Source organism: Merops nubicus, unplaced genomic scaffold (genome assembly GCF_000691845.1).
Source record: "Merops nubicus isolate BGI_N331 unplaced genomic scaffold, ASM69184v1 scaffold10480, whole genome shotgun sequence".
NCBI lineage: Eukaryota > Metazoa > Chordata > Aves > Coraciiformes > Meropidae > Merops > Merops nubicus.
This window is the reverse complement of record NW_008583543.1, coordinates 10,325-29,730: the sequence shown is the minus strand read 5'-3', so window position 1 is coordinate 29,730 and position 19,406 is coordinate 10,325. Positions and strand designations below refer to the sequence as shown.

The window sequence follows — 19,406 nt, the reverse complement described above, 5'->3', positions numbered from 1 at the left end:
TATAATTCTGAGACATTTAGGGGCTTCTGAAAGCGCAGGCATATGTAGTTGCATTGGGCCTTTGATCAATTGCTAGAAACTAAGTGGTAATCAACAAGTCCTCATATTTGATGTTGACTTGAAAATAACTCCTCTAATCAGACTTCCACTGTACTGATGTTTTCACTTATAATAATATTGACGATTTCCACTGATTCAGTGTTTAGCTTCTTCAGCTGATTATTATGGGGGCTGACAAAAATGGGTAACATGAATTTATTTCCCAAGATTTTATGTTTGCACATTGGAAGAGGATGCCAAATTCTGTTTGTGCAGGAATGGGCTTGATCAGTAGCAGGTCACCAGGTCACTCCCTAGTCTTTAAAAATACTGAATTTCTCTTTTTTTTTTTTTTTTTTTTTTTTTTCCCCCAGTAGCCCCCTCCCAATAGCATGAGGCTGATGGTGAGAAAGTAGTGATGGTTTGAATGAGAGCTGACAGGGCCAAGCTGTGTATTCACTGTTAAGGTTTTTAAAGTTCTTGTAAGCTGTGGTGGTGCTGTGTGGCTTTGCTATTTTAATGAAAGTGCTTCTCCCTGTGGAAGTTACAGGAGAAAAGACCTTACTTTTTGGGATGGCTTGGAAAATAGTTTTTTGGAATGGACAGCTAAATTTGGAGTATTTATTTCTACAGTCTGCAAGAATATAAACAAGCTTTCACCTCTCCTCCTTTCCTATGGAAAACCAGTTTGAGAATATTTGTTTCTAGATAGCACTCTTGTCCATTGCAGGTTGTGCTTCTTAGCACCTTATCACTTCTAAATAACTCACAATGGAAAGTCACCTTTTTGATGTAAATTAGTGAATGTCTCAGTGTGACTCTGCTTCATTAAAAGAGAGTTGAGGTAGTGAATGTAAGAAAAAAATAAGGGGCAAATCAATCTGTTTTGAACTCATTTTTGCAGAAATTGGTAAACAGCCCAAGAAAACTAAGTTTTTGTCTATAAACATTTCAGCACTTCATCTGGATAGAAAAGCAAACAAAACTTGATTCTTTTGAAGTAGTCATGCTCGGAGATGGCAGAGACCAGATCTCTACGCGCTGTTGGGGAGCCTGTATAGGCTTTTTAGTCACTGAACAGCACTTAAGAAGAACTTTCTGATTTCAGTAGTGCCTCTTGATTTTCATGGTGAAGTTTTCTACTCTAGTTGTTGCTCAGAAAGGCTGTTTGAGTAGCCAGCTTGTTTCCTTAGGTGGCTTTCTCAGAGGTGATGAGGTCCTGGGGCTATCATGGACTGACTGAGGGGTGCAGAAGGAAAACAATTCCTGTTGTCCAGATTCTGTTTGCACCTTCAAGAAAGAGAGACTATCATCTGAAAATCTGCCTGTTACAATCTGGTTCCCTCTAGCTACCCAGTGGGGCTGAGTCTGTTGATCTGAGTGACTGAGCAGGGAGCGACTGCCTCATTTCCCTCTCCATTTTATTTTTCTTTTGGGGTGTAACATGGCATAATGCAGTCTGTTGCAGATGCACATGAGAAAGATTATGATTTTATAGCCACTTTCATTACTGAATTTGTTATGGGAAATTAATTTAGAACTTAGACAATTGTATTGCTGTTGGTGGTGAAGCCTGTGTTTGATTAAATTCCTCCCCCCCTTAAAGAAGAACTAACAAGGATCTTGCCTAATGGCAAGATATTCTTTGATTTGCAGTGTTTCATAGAACAAATTTCTTAGTAAAGAGTAGGTAGGATTTCTAATTTTAACCTCTAGTTACATGGAGTATTTTGGTTGGGGTGAATATGACTGTGTGTTCTGATGCACCATATTGAGAATTTTGCTAGAGTAGTTCTGTAATTAAGCTGTTCTATATAAAATGTTATGTTGCACTCTAGTATTTTGTTTTTAGTCTAAACCACTTTTGTTAGCTATGTAGTCCTTCAGCAGTACGTTCAATCCATATGTATCCAACTTGGATAAAAAACCTGAAAAAACATGTGCTGTCATGTTTGAAGACGATGTACCTTTCTTGACTGGTTTCTTTTTTGACAGGCATGGTCCTTGTGCGGAGTGAGAATGGGCAGTTGCTGGTCATCCCTCAGCAAGCCTTGGCTCAGATGCAGGCACAGGCACATGCCCAGTCTCAGCCTCAAACTACAATGACTCCTCGTCCTGCTACACCTACCAATGCTCCTCCAGTGCAGATATCCACGGTGCAGGTCGGTTCAGTAATTTGTAGTGTTAAAAACAGCAAGATTTTTGTCTTCCTGTGAAGAGTACACCAGCAGGCACGGTGTGAAGTTAGTGATTTGAAGAAGCCATTGATCAAACCAGGCTCTTCCACGTGGTGTGGGGATTGTATTTTGTTCCTCATTCTGTTACAGTTTAGCTGTTACTCATAAAAAATATTTTTACCTAGCTGAATGGCATTAAGTTTATAACTGTTCTATATAAAGAAAACAATTCAAGACCATATATGGTTAACTTGTAGAACTCTTTTTCCCTGAGGAATCATTATTCTTTATAAAACCAGAAGAAAAATGTGGCTATGGGTATATGTATACTGAGATCATCACAGTTGCATTAAATTAAGACTAAAGCTCCTTCCTACAGTTTTGTAGTGGTCCAGGTGCACTCTTTTGTATCTGTAAAAAAAGCAACTTTCCAGAGACAAAGTACTAGATAAATATAGGAACTAATGTGTTTGGTTTTCCTCCTCTTCCCCAGGCTCCAGGAACGCCTATTATTGCACGACAGGTGACACCAACTACAATTATCAAGCAAGTGTCTCAGGCTCAAACAACAGTGCAACCCACAACAACGCTACAGCGGCCTCCTGTTGTGCAAGTGAGTTTCTAAAAGAGTAATGTATACATGACATACAGCAGTTGTCAAGATTAGCTGAAAACCTGCCAGAAGTACAGGAAATACAATTGCTAAGTGCATGGAAGATTATCCTTTCTCAAACATCTGCAGATCTCAATTTAATGTGCATTTTGGGTGTGTAATCATTATGCCTATAGTATTATTATTCTTTCACGTTGTATCTATAAGCATATCTATTTAAAGGGATCCTGTTATTGGTTTGTACAATCACAGAACTGGCTAAAATAAAATACCTTTGTGCTTCAAGAAAGCCACACCAGTTCCCTTTGGATTTGGAGCTGTGATGGATCTGTAGTCCTCTCAGCTGTGCAGAGGAAAATGCAGAATTACAAAAGGAGTGGACCAGTAGCCCTCTCTTCCACAAGACTACTTCTTGCACGAGTGTCTGCTTTGGTCAATGTGCTTTGGGGGATTCTGATAACTCAAGTAAAAATAGGGGTGTCTTAGTATGTGGGCTCTCATAGCCTGGCCTGTATTAATGCTAGGTTTCCTTGTAGATTTGGGTTCTGGGGTTTTTATTTGCTTTGTTTTTTTTTTTTTTCCTTGAGGGGTGGTGGTGTGAGTTTCAAATACAATGCCAAAGTGTGAAATTCTCCACGTGGCTCCCAGGCAGCAGTGATACAATATGATTGCGGTCGCCTAATCTGTCTCATTGTGCTTTCTTCATCCTTTGAGCAGACAGGATTAGAGAGTTTTAATTTAAAACATGCAGGTTTTGCTAGGCATCCAGTTAACCTTTTTCTCCTCTGAGAGCCTTTGCCTATGCCAGTGATCTTTCCAGATCTAAGAGTTAATTTACCTAACTGATTCTCCTTAATTTGCACTGCTGTTACATTGGACAGAAAAATCATTCCATCTGCATATTTTTTGCTGTAATGAGCATACCATGTAATGAGCATGGACTTAATTTATCATGATTTTGAAAAATGAGACAAATCCTTGTCTCCTTTCCTGTCTCCCAAAATACCAATGAAAGTAAGCTTTGGCAGCACTGGAGCCTCTTCTCTTGTACATCTTTATGTAAAGGGCAAGTTTAGAAATGATTTGTTAAAATGGTGAGAGCTAGCTTTAGCTTGTTAAGAGCTGTGGTCTCTCTGATGGGGTTGGCATTAGTAATTAGACTGTGTTGGAAGTCCATGATTGAGCTGCGTACGTGAGAAGTTCTTGTTTACAATGTTAATTCTATTAAGGTGGTATTTCTACTTTGAATTGATTCTGTAAATTCCTAATTTGAATTACCAACTTGTCTACAAGAGCAGAAAAATGTTTTCTCCCTCTGTTCATCAAAAAGACCTAGATAAGACCTGAGTTTTTGTGTCCCTTGTGCCTTTTTAGAAATTACTCCTGTTGAAAGTGGCATTTGAGGAAACAAGCTGTAAAAGCTGCTGCACTCACAGAAATTTAGCACTTGTTTCAGTTGTTTTTTGAAACCACGGTGTACGAGGGTATGTTTATGGTACTATTTTGCATTTCATTCAATAAAGCAAAAATCGTGCAATTCTTAACCAACTTTTAGGCTTTCAGTTTTGAATGTGTAGTGTCTTGTGCCATCTGGTGGCTCTTGCTTTCCACTGCAACAGATGGCAGAGGAGCAACTTCTTTTTATAGTAGCTGTGAAAGATCTTCTACTGTCCTGTGGCTCAGTTTCTGTTTGACGGTTCAGAAAAATACGGTTTGGTATGTTCCAAGTGAAATAATCTTCCGTTTGTATTCTCTGCAGCCTCAGATTGTGCTGGGTGGTACTGCACAGACAACTGCGCTGGGGACGGCAACCGCTGTACAGACTGGAACTCCCCAGAGGACAGTGCAAGGGACAACAGCCACCTCCACCATTGCCACAGTAAGATCCCGAGGGCACTCAGCATCTTGGTTTGCTCACTGACACAGATGTGCAAACATGGAGTAGAGCAGGGAGTAGTAAAGGTGGAGGAGTTCTGTGAACTCCTGTTCCTGTGAATAGTCTTGAAAACAAACTTTTAATAGAACCATATAGATCACTTGAGTTTTGACAGCGGTCAAAGTAACTTTGATTTTTGTAACAGTTTTAAAGCACTCCTTTTTTTAAAAACATATTAGCTCTATCTTACACAGAAGTGGATTGTTCAGCACTGCAGAGTAGAATCTGCGTGAGAAGAGGTTAAGAGTTGGCACTGAGTCATTCAAGATCCACATTTCCAGAACTTGTAAAACAGGGAGAAGCTGTGCATTGTGCCATGCACTGGGCAAGAGGAGCTTTGCTCTTTGTTTGCCTGTTAAAATGCCTGTTTTCCCCTACAGGGGTGACATTCTTAAAATATTTGGTGTTTCCTAACTTCATTAAGAATCATAATTTATTAAATTTCGATAACAAATGTATGATAAATATGTATATATGGAGAAAAATAATAATCTCAGTCTGCTTATGTCTCAAGTGGTGAGGGATGTGAATCTGTAAATAATATTCTGCAGTGAGGAACTGGGGGAGGACTTTATTTCTCAGAGTATACGGTCAGATTATGTATTACAAAGAGTTTCTCTGCCTTCTCTCACTGTTTCCCTTCTACCTTTCCTCCTCTTGCAACAGGAAACTATGGAAAATGTGAAGAAATGTAAAAACTTTCTGTCCACATTAATAAAACTGGCATCATCTGGAAAACAGTCTTCAGAAACTGCGGCTAATGTGAAAGAATTGGTACAGAACCTGCTGGTAAGAAAAGCTCATTGAAAGTTGTGAGAAATGGAATCTGGACTTCAAAACTGAGGGGTTTTGTTTGTTTGTTTTTGAGAGAACGGAGGTGATAAAATCTGAGAAATCAAACTGAAGTTTGCTGCTTCTGAATTAAAATGTATACATAAATTTCCCATTAAGCTTGTAAATGAGACATTACTCATATTCATGCACAAGAATGGGAATTAAATTGGGGTGTGAGTAATGTAAATGGTGATTCTTTAAATTCTACATTTTTTAATTGATAAAAAGTGAATAAAAAGATAAATTATGTACTTGAGGGGGAGACACTACAGCTAGTTCAATAGCTGAGAGTAGGAAATTACAAGTTTTTACAAAAAGAATATTATCTGAAGCTAATGTAAAAGCTTGACATACTTAGTATTTATAGAATGGCTACTAGTGTTGCTTAGCCTAGTTGTTAGCAACCTGTAAGGTAGAGCTTTGGATTCCAGATGTTATCACATGATAACCAGAGGTTGTCACAAGGCCAAAATTCAAAGCCTGTCTTCCCATGAGGGATATACATTTAGTTTGGAGAGACATCTGCCTTTTGAACATATGTTGGGCACAACTTCAGTCATCTGAAATGGAACTGTAGTACCTTTGGAGAAGAGAACACCAGAGATGGGACTGCCTGGCTGCTCTGAGCAATTGATAGTTGGCTGGTTGCAGGTCACATGAGGTGTTCCTGTAGGTTCCAAGCTGGCTCTTTGATCTAAGGACGTTACTGTGATAGCAAGAAGGTACACAATAATGGCAACAACTGAAGGTGTTTCTTAAAATTGACTTCCTATCTTCGGTTAGATAAAGGTAAAGATAGGAAGAAGAAAAGCAAAGATGGGACTGGAGATCTTACTAGTTCAAAGTTGTAGTAAAATCAGTTACTACCATAAAGCTATTGGTAACTAAAATAGTGAGCAATGATAAACCCACTTAATTTCAATAAACTATTTAGTCTTAATTTTTTTTTTTCATTTGGTGTGAAGTATCTGTAAAAGTTCATGACTACAAGTTCGTTTATTTGGATTTTCTCTTTTGAAGGATGGAAAAATTGAAGCAGAAGACTTTACCAGTAGGCTGTACAGAGAACTTAATTCTTCACCTCAACCTTACCTTGTGCCTTTCTTGAAGGTAACTCGTGTTCACTAGTCCTTAAATACTTCTGTGCTTGCGTGTCAGCAGCAGTGGACACAAGCCACGTCTTTTACCAATATAGGTGGAATTCCAATGGTATAAATTGAACTTTTATATGGTGCCTCATTAGACTTTTGCTTCCCTAAAAAAAAATGCTTCTGCCTCTCGGTTCTGGGAGTTTGATTCATTGGTGTAGTTGATAGTGTAATTTCTGCTGTAGTGTCACATTGTAGCTCTTTTGAGAAATGAGTTTTCTTTCTATGACTTACAAGTAGGTTTTTTTTTTCCAGCACCAAACCTGTGAATTGATTTATTATCCTCTTTTTAGTCTTGGAAAGAAAGCAAGGGATTAAATGATACAGAAAACTACCTTCTGGACAAACTCTGACTCTTGCTTGTGCTATGTACCTGTTCGTATGCATAAGCAGGAAATTTTTTGCCTCTCGATAATAAACCTCATTTGTCATAAATGACACATCTCAAAGTAATGTTTATTATGAAACATTTACCATCCAAAAATTAGAGTAACTATAGCAGTATGGTAAGGGTATAACTCTGCTTGATTAATGTATGATAAAGGGATAGAGTTGTAGGTGTGTGTGCTGACATTTCTGGGTTCTTATATACTTGTTCAACCTTGAGCTGTTCATGAGGACAATAATTGTTACTCTAGGAAAACTACTAATGTAAGAATCCAGTAAAACACTGATCTCTGCTCAGCTCTTCTCAGATCTCCACCAGTGTGGCAGTATGGCCTTTAGGCCCTCACATGCCCTGGCTTGGCATACATGTAGAAACAAAACTGAGGAAGGCAGCATGAGCTTGGACTGTGAAATACATACCAGGGGTTCCAGGTATTTCATAACCTAGCTGCCTATGATATCCAGGCTTCCACAGCTGAAGGTACTGGCACTGTCTAGCTGTGGATGTGCAGGATGTGCAGGTGCTTCTGTGTGCTCTCCTCTCCTGTTTGCTTATAGGCCAATACAATGGACTGAGATGAATTGCTCTTTACAATTAGCTTTTTCTTGTCTGATCTAGGATTAAAATACTCAAGCCAATTCTCTACTTTCCTCTTTCCAGAGGAGCTTACCTGCCTTGAGGCAGTTAACACCAGACTCTGCAGCTTTCATTCAGCAAAGTCAACAGCAGCAGCCCACGACGCAGGCGACGATAGCGACGATCCCGTCGGCGGCCGTGCTGCTCAGCCCCTCAGTGCAGCGCACGGCGGGGAAGGCGACGGCCACGGTCACCAGTACTCTCCAGCAGCCTGTCATCAGCCTGACTCAGCCCACGCAGGTCGGCGTCAGTAAACAAGGACAGTCTACACCCCTGGTATGCAGGCTGAAGTGCATTATTGGGTATTGCACAGGGGTGGTTTGATAATACATGACTTTGCTGCTTAAATTGGTGGTTTAGCTCGTCGGAGATCTTTGACCTCCTTAGAGAAATTAACTACTAAGAAAAAAAAATTCAAGTCCATTCTTGATAAAATTACTGTATTATTTTGTATTCTAGCATGAAATACTGGCAAATTGTCTCAATCCCTGCATATCCACAAGAGAACAGTGTTCTGGAGGATCTTCCATTTCCCATTTTATAAGTCTAACAACAGATTATCCCAAAAGAGGAGAAGGAATAACTTCCTCAGGCTTGGACATAAACCACATAAAACAGTATAATGCACAGCATCCTTTTTAACTCTTCTCATAGCAAAACACTGAGTGTAAGCTCTTTCTAGGATGTGTATTAATTGATATACATTATAAGATTAATAAGATGTTTTTGCTACATGTACTTCAGTGTTCACTGTAAAACGCTGGACGTTCACCTGAGCTGCTCTGTGCAGCAGCTGATTCTAGTGCTCATTCTAGATCAGTGGGCAGATGTGTTAAGATCACATCTTACAAGTTGATTGTTCAAGTTTGTTCTTCACACCTAATTCTTAGCTGTAGTTTTTTTTCTCTGATTTTTTTTTTTTTCTTATTATTTGCAGGTTATTCAACAGCCTCAGAAAGCTGGGGCATTGATAAGGCCTCCACAGGTAACATTGACACAGACACCCATGGTAGCATTGAGGCAACCACATAGTCGTATTATGCTCACTACTCCTCAAATTCAACTGAATCAACTTCAGACAGGTAAGAGGTCAGGATACTTGGTGTGTGTTGTATTTGGTAACGTTGACCAAAGTCTGGCTTATGAATGTCAGTTTTTAAGTGCCCCATAGCTTTAGGATGGTGGCTGTATCACTACAGAAACCTTCAGTGCTTTGTGCCATAGCAACTGGGGACAGATGCATGGGGGGGCACTTACAGTCAGAAAAATTGTTTGGGTACTGGAGTGATGTGGGAGGGCCCTGTTTTAATTGGATGAAATTCAGACAGAAGCTATTGAGGTAGTCTTTGCACCAGACCTACTGCCACTACTACCCACAACTGGCTTGTACATCTGAGCTCTGATAGGAGTACAAATGCTGTGTTTGTTCTTGCAGTACCTGTGGTAAAACCAGCAGTATTACCTGGAAACAAAGCTATCGCCACTGTTTCAACACAAGTAGCTGCTGCTCAGAAGAATAAACTGAAAGAACCTGGGGGAGGCTCTTTTAGGTGAGGAACTGTACCCTTATTTGTGCCTTATTTCTGCTGAACTCGTTGGGGACCTTTCTGTGTACTGTGGTGGTGCTTGAATCAGGCTGGGCAAACTCACAAGAACTGGAGGTGGATTTTCTGTGGGCAGGTTTGCTACTTTAATAAAAATTTTAACAAACAGATGTGGACATACTTGTGCCAGACTGGTTTTGGTATTTAGCTGGCATTAAGGGTAAATATTTGGGTGCCACAGTATATGAAAGACGTTGAGAGGCCTGAGCAGATCCAGAGAAGGTCAGTGAAGTTGGTGAGGGGTCTGGGGAACATGTCTTAGAAGGAGCAGCTAAGGGACCTGGGGGTGTTTAGTCTGGAGAAGAAAAGGTTGATGGGAGACCTTGCCTTCTATAACTCCCTGAAAGGAGGTTGGAGTGAGGTGGGTGTTGGTCTCCCAGGTTACTAGTGATAGGATGAGAGGAAAGGGGGTTAAGTTGTACCAAAGAAGGTTTAGGTTGAATATAAGGAAGAATTTCTTGATTGCAGGAGTGGTGAGGCATTGGCCCAGGCTGCCCAGGGAGGTGGTGGAGTAACCATCCTGGGAGGGGTTGAAAAAACATGGGGCCATGGCTTAGTGGTCATGGTAGTGTTGGGCTGATGGTTGGAGCTGATGATCTTGGAGGTCTTTTCCAACCCTGATGATTCTATATCAAATCTTACAAAAAATTCCTTCCTGGGCAAGCAAACAGAATTCATTCCCTCACTCCTCCCGCTTCTGCTTGAGCTATTTGGATGTACAGCCTGTCTTGCAGTGATGAGTGCAGTTTATTAGTGGCTTGTGGTGGTGATGTGTCTGATCTCTTGTTTCTCAAGGTGTTGAAACACTACATAAGAAAGGATCTTGAGAAAAGAGGAAATACAAAGCTGCAAGATTACTCTGAGTGCTCTTTGAAATCAAATTACATTAGTTTTAATTTACCATATAATAAAAGCAAATAAAATGCAAAAATATTCAGGTTTACTGTGGAATTCATTCTGTGCAGCTGTGGTATTGTAGCAAAGTGTGCAGATAAGCACTAAGTGTTATGATTATAATGAGTTTTCCTTTCTTAAGGGATGATGATGACATTAATGATGTTGCATCAATGGCTGGAGTCAACCTATCAGAAGAAAGTGCTCGGATATTGGCAACAAACTCTGAGCTAGTGGGCACATTAACAAGGTCCTGTAAAGATGAAACCTTCCTTTTCCCAGCACCTTTACAAAGAAGGATATTAGAAATAGGTACGTTGATTTTTCTTGAGCTTTAATAAACAAATTTCACTAGTCTTGGATTAATTGAAGGTGTTTTCCATAGAAATTAATTTGAATAGTTTAAAGTTGCTGGACTTGTTACCTTTTGTATATTTTAATGCTAGTGGCCAATCATTCAGCTTGTGAAAAGTAGAATAGTGTTAAGGGATTTCAAACCTATAGAACTGCCTTCTGAAATGGTGGCAATTTAACACCAAAATTATTGGACCTGGTTCAAGTTCAGGCCGTATAAACCAATGAGGCATAACAAAAATAATTACATTTGTTTTTAAAAAAAATCTAGAAACACTTCTCATATTTACTTACTAGTTTAGTATTGATGGTGGAACAGAAAGCCTTCTCCAATTATTTGCTCACTGTAGTATGCAGCATTTAGTAATAGATTGTAAATTTTGTTAAGCTAAGGTCAATTTTCTCATGCACACCATTTCTTCTTTAATGCTTGTTTGATAAATACCTGAAAGCTTTGTTTTACAAACAGCTATTAAATTTTCATGACTGAGATTAGCCACATGTTTAGTTTTATTGTAAAATCATTGTTCACAGCTGACTTCTGTCTTGATCATAGGTAAAAAACATGGAATAACAGAAATCCATCCTGATGTAGTTAGCTACGTATCACACGCTACACAACAAAGACTACAAAACCTCGTGGAAAAATTATCAGAGACTGCTCAACAAAGGAATATTTCTTACAAGGTAACTGTACTTAATTATACAAATAAAATGGCAATATTGCACAAATTCAGCAGGCTATCATATTGCCTGTACCGTGGGAGTTCAGGCATTCTTTGTTCTGTGAAGTTAGGTTGTTTATTCTTTGATTTATCTTACATTGAGATATTACTGCACGTGGATGACTAGAACTCTTCAGCTTGTTTATACAAAATGTTTTTAAAACAAATGCAGAGAAACTGTGTCCTCCCCTTTATTATGTCAAATATTTAGAGTCTGAGTGCTGGCACAATGAGATAGGCCTATAAAGGCACTGCTGTGAATTCTTGAGAGACTGCTGCCTGACAGATGTGTGTTCTCTGTGGATGCAAATGCCCAAACAGCATTTAAAAAACCACACAGCTCTCTGAAATATGTTCATGAGGTTAAAGCTGTGATGATAGTAGTTTAGAAATCAAAATCTGATGATTCATGAAGTAGAACAAAATGCTTTCAGCAATTCTAGCTCTAGCTGGTTTGTCTGGTGTAAATATATACTTGCTATTCGAAAATGACAAAGTGAACATTAGAACTTTAAGTGTATATGTTCTTGTACAGTACAAGCTAACAGCTTTGTTTTTAAAAAATGTAATGAGAAACATATTTGCTGTGTTTTCAGGATGATGAAAGATATGAACAAGTGAGTGACGTTCGGGCACAGCTCAAGTTCTTCGAACAACTGGATCAAATAGAAAAGCAGCGTAAAGATGAACAAGAAAGGGAAATATTAATGCGTGCAGCAAAGGCAAGTGCTGGGTTTTCACACGTTTGCAAAGTGTCATTTTTGACGTCAAAACTGCAGTTTCTTTTTGTTCTAAAGCTCTTGCAATGAAGGGGAGGACTAATCTTCAAAGGTGGAGCTTGATGAATGTGTTTCTTAGCTAGTGCTCTGTTCTGCGCTTCATGGTAAAGCATGTGAGACAGCTTTGCCAGTCTTGTTGCATGTTCCCAAATTAAAGTAGGTCTTAAAACTTGGGTTTTTTTGCATTTGTGTTGTGAAAAAGTTGAAGTTTATAGCTCGGTGGTACTCTTAAATGGGAAAGAGATATTACAGTTTTTGAGACTAGAAATAGAATTCAGAAAGATGTTTACAAGTTGGAGAAATATATTAAATGGGAAGCAGTTGGTGTAAGCACAGATTAGACTTTGTGGTTGTACTCAGTGACTCTAACATAGGATGAATACAACTAAGCAAGCAGGAGAGATCTAGAAATGATTCACAAAACAACCTAAGGTATCTGTTTAGCTTCTCATCCAGTATGAGTCGATAATGTCAAAATCCAATTTCTGCTGTACAATACTCACACCTAAGTTGTGAACCAACAACTTAATTTCAAATGGTTCCTGCTGGACCTGAGTTGGAATACTCTATCCAGTTTTTGGGCCCTACACCAAGCAGGCTTCAGAAGGAAAGCAATTTAAAGGTCTAGAAAATGTGACCTATGAGGTGAGATTAGAGAGTAAATACATTTACTTCAGAAGAGGAAAGAAGAGGTGAGGCATAAGTCTTCATGACTGTGTTCTGAATATTCATATGATTCCCTGTGCTTGCTGTGCCTGAAGTGCAGCAGTGAAGACAGTTAATCATTGGGAAAAGCTTAATATTTTGAGGCTACTTGAGTACTGAATTAAAATAGTTTATTTTCTTGATGGTCTAAAGAATGTATGGGATTAACAGCAGTCAGGGTTTGTTTGTATATAGTTAGTCTTGACTTATATGAGAGTATGGATGGGTGGGTGTCAGTCTATCCTCTTGTCCTGTCACTTACTATGTGGGAGAAAACAGCCTGAAGTTGTGCCAGGAGCGGTTTAGATTGGGCAGTAGAAAAAATGTCTTCCCAGAAAGGGTTGTCAAGGCCTGTCCCAGGCTGCCCAGGGCAGTGGTGGAGTCCCCATCCCTGGAGGGATTTCAAAGCTGTGTAGATGTGGTGCTGAGGTGTGACCATGTACATGGTTAACCATGTAACCATGGTTCAGTGGTGACCAGGCAGTGCTGGGTTAACGGTTGCACTCAAGGACCTTAAAGGTGTTTTCCAGCCTGACTGATTCTATGATTCTACAAGTATGATATGTACAAATAATTGTAGGTGCCTAAGTGACATGGGCAATTGCTGATGCAAGTCGTCTGTTGCTCAGTTAGCTGCAGTTTGTTCAGGGAGGAGTCCGACTTGTAGGTGTAGCAGAAAAATACATTCTTACTAAGTGTGTAGTTACACAGCAAGGGGAGGAATTTTTCCAAAAAGTACAGGTCTGATTCCTTTTTTAATATGCAAGTGTATTATTTCAGTTCATAAACCTGTGTGATTTGTGTCTGAGAACAGTTTTAAGGCATCAGTGCTTAGCATTTCATTTCCCTTGTGATCTTTAACAAAGCTGAAAAAGAGGGATACTTTTTTCAGAGTACATACCTCAAACTAAGAAATTAAAAACTGCTTTTAATTCTGAGAAATGATTTTCCCCTGTTGCCCTCTCAGAGTGATAGGTATTCTTCACTTTCTGCTGAAGTTTAAGAAAAACTTTCATATGCTATGTAAAATGTAGGTTCTTGAATTGCTTTTGTAATCAAATTAATTTTTCTTTTTTCCCCACCCCTTCCATGTTCATTCTTTATCAACGTAGTCTCGATCTCGACAAGAAGACCCAGAACAGCTTCGGTTGAAACAGAAGGCCAAGGAGGTAGGTGTTCACCTGAATATGAACTTTCATTTTTGAAATTGAGAGGAAAATAATTAACTGTACTTGTTCTGGCAAACACAGATGCAGCAACAGGAGCTAGCACAGATGAGACAGCGGGATGCCAACTTGACTGCGTTAGCTGCCATCGGTCCCAGAAAGAAGAGGAAACTAGATTCATCAGGATCTGGATCAGGGACAGAGGTACAGTGTATTTGTCATGTTTGGGTTTGCTGCATCAGCCTCTGTAAAAACCTGTCTGTTCAGAACTTTGTCCCTGGTTTGCTGAAGCTTTGAGTGGCAGAAGTGTGTTGTGTGTTCAGACTGGCTTGCTCCAAGACCAGGGTCAACTTTTAGCATCTGTGTGGTAGCGTAAGGAATAGAATTTGAGTTGTCATTCCCTGATTCATGGAACTGGAGGAATGTTAGAAAGGCAATCTGTTCTCTCAAGTCTCTGCTGTTTTGGATCTCCATAGTTTTGGGAAGAAATTGTGGTTGTAGCCTGTCTAACTAAGTAAAAACAGAGTAATGCTGCTGAGGTGGGTGCAGTGGTGGAGTTGAATCACTGCAAAATACAATAGCAGGAGCTTCAGGTTGTAGGAACTTGCCCAATTTCCTCTTTCTTCTGATTTGCCTTAGTTTTAGTATCTCTACAGTAGATCAGTTTGACCAATTTCATCTGATCATGATGTTCCTGCATATCCTTTGTATATTCCACTGTTTAATGTGGCCTTTAAAAATTTTTCTGCAGACTAAATATCAGTATGCTGAGTATCTGATTAGTTTAATGTTAATTTAAATTCAGGTAGGTTAGTAAACTATCTGCTGTGTTTCTAAACAAGGGAATAAACATGAACTGGTATAAAACTGCTTTCTGCATGGAAGACATTCAACATGGGATGTCTCCAGTGTTAAAAATGAACAAAATCTACTTGAAACTTGTCATTTACAGCCCAAAAAGCTTTCTGTGTAATTTGAGGATTTTTCCTTGGAGAGTTTTGTTTGATAGAAAGTGACAGGATAGTAATAATTTAATAATTCTGTTTATTACTTCCTGAGCATTCAAAATTTCTAGTGTTAAAACATTTATACTGTAGAAAAACAAGAGAATTTTGTTTCGAGAGAATTCACCTTGGTGTGTACTGAATTGCTAGGAGCAACAGTTCACGTGTTTGATATAAAATGTTAGGGCACAATCTGAGTACCAGAAAATGTTACTTTTAGTTGTATAAAATAAGCCTCTTGAGCCTCTTCTAAAGTAATTTCGAGTTTTGAAATTTACTAAAATGCCTGTTACTGACCATAAGACTGATTTTTATAGGAGTTAACGAATTTTTGCATTAAAGCTTTATAAACATGGTTTAAAATTATGAAGGCTGCAGAAGGTGGCACTTGTACAGTGATAGACGTGTCTATAAGTGAAGCTGTGTCTGAGGAATATGCTGAAGTATCTCATGCAGTGTGAGTGTTGGCATTGCTTACTTGTGCATGCTCAACTGTGCAGAGTTAATAGTCTGTTAATGTCACTTAGGTTATGGGATGCGTTTTACATCTCCTGCGAACACTTGTTTGTATTTCATCTAAATCTGAGTAATTTAGTTATCCTAGATTAATCACTTACTGGTTAACCAATTAACTACAGGTTCCCTGGAAATCTAATCTTTTTGTCTGTTTAATTAAGAACCAGCTGCTTTTGATCTGATAGACTCACAGCTGTGCTTTTGCTGCTGTGTCACTTGACATTTTTAAATTGAGCTCCACTTGTCACCATTTGTATGCAGTTTGTAGTTAAGGCATATTACAAGAAGTGTGGAAAATAAGGTTTGTCATTACTTAGACACAGATTTGTAAATGTAAGCGTTTGATGTCTAGGAATGCTGAATCTTAATGACATGTAAAACCACTCCTGAGTCATACTGGTACTGTTTTGTTTTAAAATTCAACAAAACAGGTTACTGTCAGTTTTAGGGTTTTAAGTCCTTGTGATTTTATTGGAAGTTACCAAAAAGCTTCTTCACTTACTCGATACCTCCAGGAGCAGCATTGTTCTGTGTCTTTAAGACTCCTGAAATTTTACCTTTGCATTTAAAGTGTTACAGTCTACAAAACAGCATCAGGCTTGAGCTTCTGCTTCCAAATATATTTAAAAAGCAAATATTAAACACCATTCCAACCATATTGTTTTCTTCTTTGTAGTAATATGTATTTGACAACATTTGGTTAGTATGCAGTGTTCTCCTGCGTCTTCTAATTGAAGTCAATGGAAATTAGTCTGGGGGGTTCTTATTCAGTACAGTTTTTTAAAATTCTCTCAGACAGATGAATTGTTGTTTACTCGTGGAGTATATTTGGACCTTCTTGTGTCACTAAGTATTAAACTTCCATTAATTAAAGTAAAGAAAATATCATCCTAGTAAATTGGAGGAAAAACAGGATCCATAGATAGGCCACAGAAATAGAACCAAGTCTCTCAGCCCACCTTCTATTGTGTACATATACACAAAGAGGGGAGGTATCAGCAACAGGCAACTGCCAGAAAGATTCCCGACTTGAAAATTTGAGGTGAAACCTTGGCTTTTTGGTCTCTGCGTGCCATCTGCTGGTGAGTGTCTCTTACTGCTGCTGCAGGCCGGGAGGAGCAGGACGGCTGCAGCTCCTGAGCTGGGTCGTGTCGCTGTGCTGTGCTGCTTGGCCTGGGCTCCTCTGCCTGCCGAAAAGGTCTTTGGTGGATGTGCACAGGATGGGACCCGGCCCCAGCCCTGCCTGGCGGGGGCACCTTGTCACTGCAGAGTGCTCCTGCCCAGCTGATGGCTTTAGAGTGCCCCAGGATCTCCTTGCCTGTATGGAGGGAAGCACAGCAGCTGTAGAGGAGCTGCATCAGTCGTTTGTGTCCGAGCAGAGCTGTGTTTTCTGCCAGTGGAGATTCAGTGGGGTTAGCCCCAGCAGCCTCACTTTGTAGCTCATCACCAGGCACTGCACATCTGAACAGCTGGAGGATGTAGGGATCTCAAAAGATATAAAAGGACTTTTTTTTTTCTTCTCTAAGTGGTGTATATATAATAATATACTACTCGTTTATCTTGCCAGTTAGTGTGGAAAGCTGCGAGTGTGTACCACAGGGCTAAGTGTTGCTTAATGATAGAGAATTCTTCAGAGATCATTGGAGAATGTTTAACTGTATCCAGGATAGCTACATCTTAATAAATCCTGAGCTTGATTACAGCTCTTGTCTCCAAAAGGAGAGCTCATGGCACCCGTGAGCTCAGGGGGGATGGAGGATGTTATCTAGGACCCCATGGTCCAGGGGGACAGGACTGCTCCCCAGTTTATCAAGAACTCTGGGGCTGCCCTTGGGACCTGCGTGCCCACCTTGTAAAGAATACTGTCTCCTCTCTTTGTTTTGTTGTTGGGATTGCCTCCCTGAAGATAAGAGCAGCGCTTTGAGTTATTTTTAATCTCTATTAAATGTCACTGAGAACTTTGGATTGTCATGTAAATGAGAGTTAAAAAGCAGCCTCTGATCTGCTGGTGTGGTGTCTGACAGCTCGCTTCTTGCCACGTGTGCGTTCTCTGAAAATTTGGGACTGCCTGGGGGCACTGCCACGTTCTGATTTCTCCTCTCTTCTCACCCCCAGGGATCTGGTTCAGGCGCAGCAGTCCCAGGCAGCTCTGGAGTGGGAACCACCAGTCAGTTCAAGCGGCAGAGGATAACGCGGGTGAACCTCAGGGACCTCATATTTTGTTTAGAAAATGAGCGAGAGACAAGCCATTCACTATTGCTATACAAAGCATTGCTGAAGTAAAGTGGAGGAGCTTAAGGTATTTTTGACAGAGGACATGCCTGAGGACATTTTTTATATATTTGCAGATTACGCCTTTTTGTAACAAGCAAATGGGATATTGTTTAAAAAAACAACCACCTCTTTACATGGAACAGTTTTATATTCCTGTTTATAAATAAACTCTTCGGTGTAAGAGAAATACATTTCTGTAACAGTGAGGATACTTACAAGGCCTGTGGATACTATAAAAGGACAATTAAATTTTAACTCATCTCTTGATTGAGTGGCCTTCTTGCCAAACAAGCCATATATAAAGACTGATGGAATCGTTTAGCAAATAACTAGCTACCCTTTGTCAGCCCTGTAGCAGTTTCAACATTAATTGTGCATTTTAGTTCAGTTTTATTCAACTAAATCAACTATATAGGCATACGTCTACAGCAGATGACCTCATTTCATTTAGCTTTTTTTTTTTTAAACAGTCTGTTAGCAAAGCAAACTGTTTTGTTTTTTTTTTTTTTTTAAAGAATATTTATCTTTCCCCCAAATGTTCAAAATCTAGTGGGATATACAGTTAATTTTAAACATAACCTCAATTTTAATCACATTATTGCTTATTAGAGGCCCTGAAATCCCATAAAGGAGGATTACTTCTGAATGTTTTAGCAGCATCTGTAAAAATGCATTTTATTTGCTATAGTTTGTAAAGCTGTAAAGTTAAAAAAGGAAAAAAAAAAAAGGAAAAAAAGAGAAACCTTTTCAGCATAAATATATTTTACTTGCACTGTGTTTTTTAGCTAAAGTGAAAGCTTAGATTAAATAAAGTCAAAAGTTGAGAGGAATCATCAAAAGACTGTTTCTCAGTGTGAAAGTGTTGAAAAATGGTTGGTGTATTTTGTCAGTAATTGTACATAATTTTTGGCACATAACATAAAAATGGCTATGTAAACTATAATTATTTTGCTAAGAGACTGTATGCAAGCTGTGGGCCTACTTTAAAGATGTCCAGAGCAAAGTCCCTTCTTTGTACCTATTTTTTTATTACAAATATACTAATTGGTTCTTTATATTTTCAGAGGTTATTGTATTAAATTGTCTATTGATAGTACTTTTATGACTGTAAATACTTTGGCTTTCTTTGTGTGAACTCTCATGGTAGAATTTAACTCTTGCGTGTAAACTGAATGCTGATCAGTATTTTTATCAACACCTGACAACTGTTACACCCCTTTTATTTTGTCTTTTAGGAAATCCCGTCTTTCCATTTTTTTTCATGTAAATTTTGCACAGTTACTTGTTCATATGTAAATATTTTACTTTCAAAAATGAAGTTTTTAATTGCTATTGTTTTATATAGGATTGAAAGAAAATTAACTCCTTTATTAAAAACAAATTTATCTGTATTTGCTAATGTATTTTTCTCTCGAAATCTTTTATCCTCCTTATTTTTCTTGGTACAGTAAAAGATTAGTTTACCTGAGGGGATGCTGTTTCCTAAAGATGCACTTTGGGTTTTTTTTAACATTGCTTTGTTTTGTCAGTGTTTTGGAAGTATATAACTTTATGAATCTTGAGATTTGGTTGTTGTTGCAGAGGTCTTGGACTAAGATAAACTGATAGTGGGGT

At 39.0% G+C, this 19,406-nt stretch overlaps 1 protein-coding gene across 1 annotated transcript in view; it reads left to right on the top strand.

Annotated features, from left to right (window-relative positions):
- Window positions 1-19,081, top strand: part of TAF4 (TAF4 RNA polymerase II, TATA box binding protein (TBP)-associated factor, 135kDa) — a gene marked incomplete at its 5' end in the record, with an annotated part of 35,424 nt that extends 16,343 nt beyond the window's left edge. The window contains 14 exons of the mRNA XM_008941169.1: window positions 2,035-2,201; window positions 2,710-2,829; window positions 4,589-4,708; window positions 5,432-5,554; window positions 6,620-6,709; window positions 7,796-8,047; window positions 8,709-8,853; window positions 9,207-9,321; window positions 10,412-10,581; window positions 11,180-11,310; window positions 11,945-12,070; window positions 13,945-14,001; window positions 14,083-14,202; window positions 17,634-19,081. Coding sequence (XP_008939417.1) covers window positions 2,035-2,201; window positions 2,710-2,829; window positions 4,589-4,708; window positions 5,432-5,554; window positions 6,620-6,709; window positions 7,796-8,047; window positions 8,709-8,853; window positions 9,207-9,321; window positions 10,412-10,581; window positions 11,180-11,310; window positions 11,945-12,070; window positions 13,945-14,001; window positions 14,083-14,202; window positions 17,634-17,801 — 1,904 coding nt within the window. The remainder of the gene's footprint in view (window positions 1-2,034; window positions 2,202-2,709; window positions 2,830-4,588; window positions 4,709-5,431; window positions 5,555-6,619; window positions 6,710-7,795; window positions 8,048-8,708; window positions 8,854-9,206; window positions 9,322-10,411; window positions 10,582-11,179; window positions 11,311-11,944; window positions 12,071-13,944; window positions 14,002-14,082; window positions 14,203-17,633) is intronic.
- Window positions 19,082-19,406: the final 325 nt, after the last annotated feature.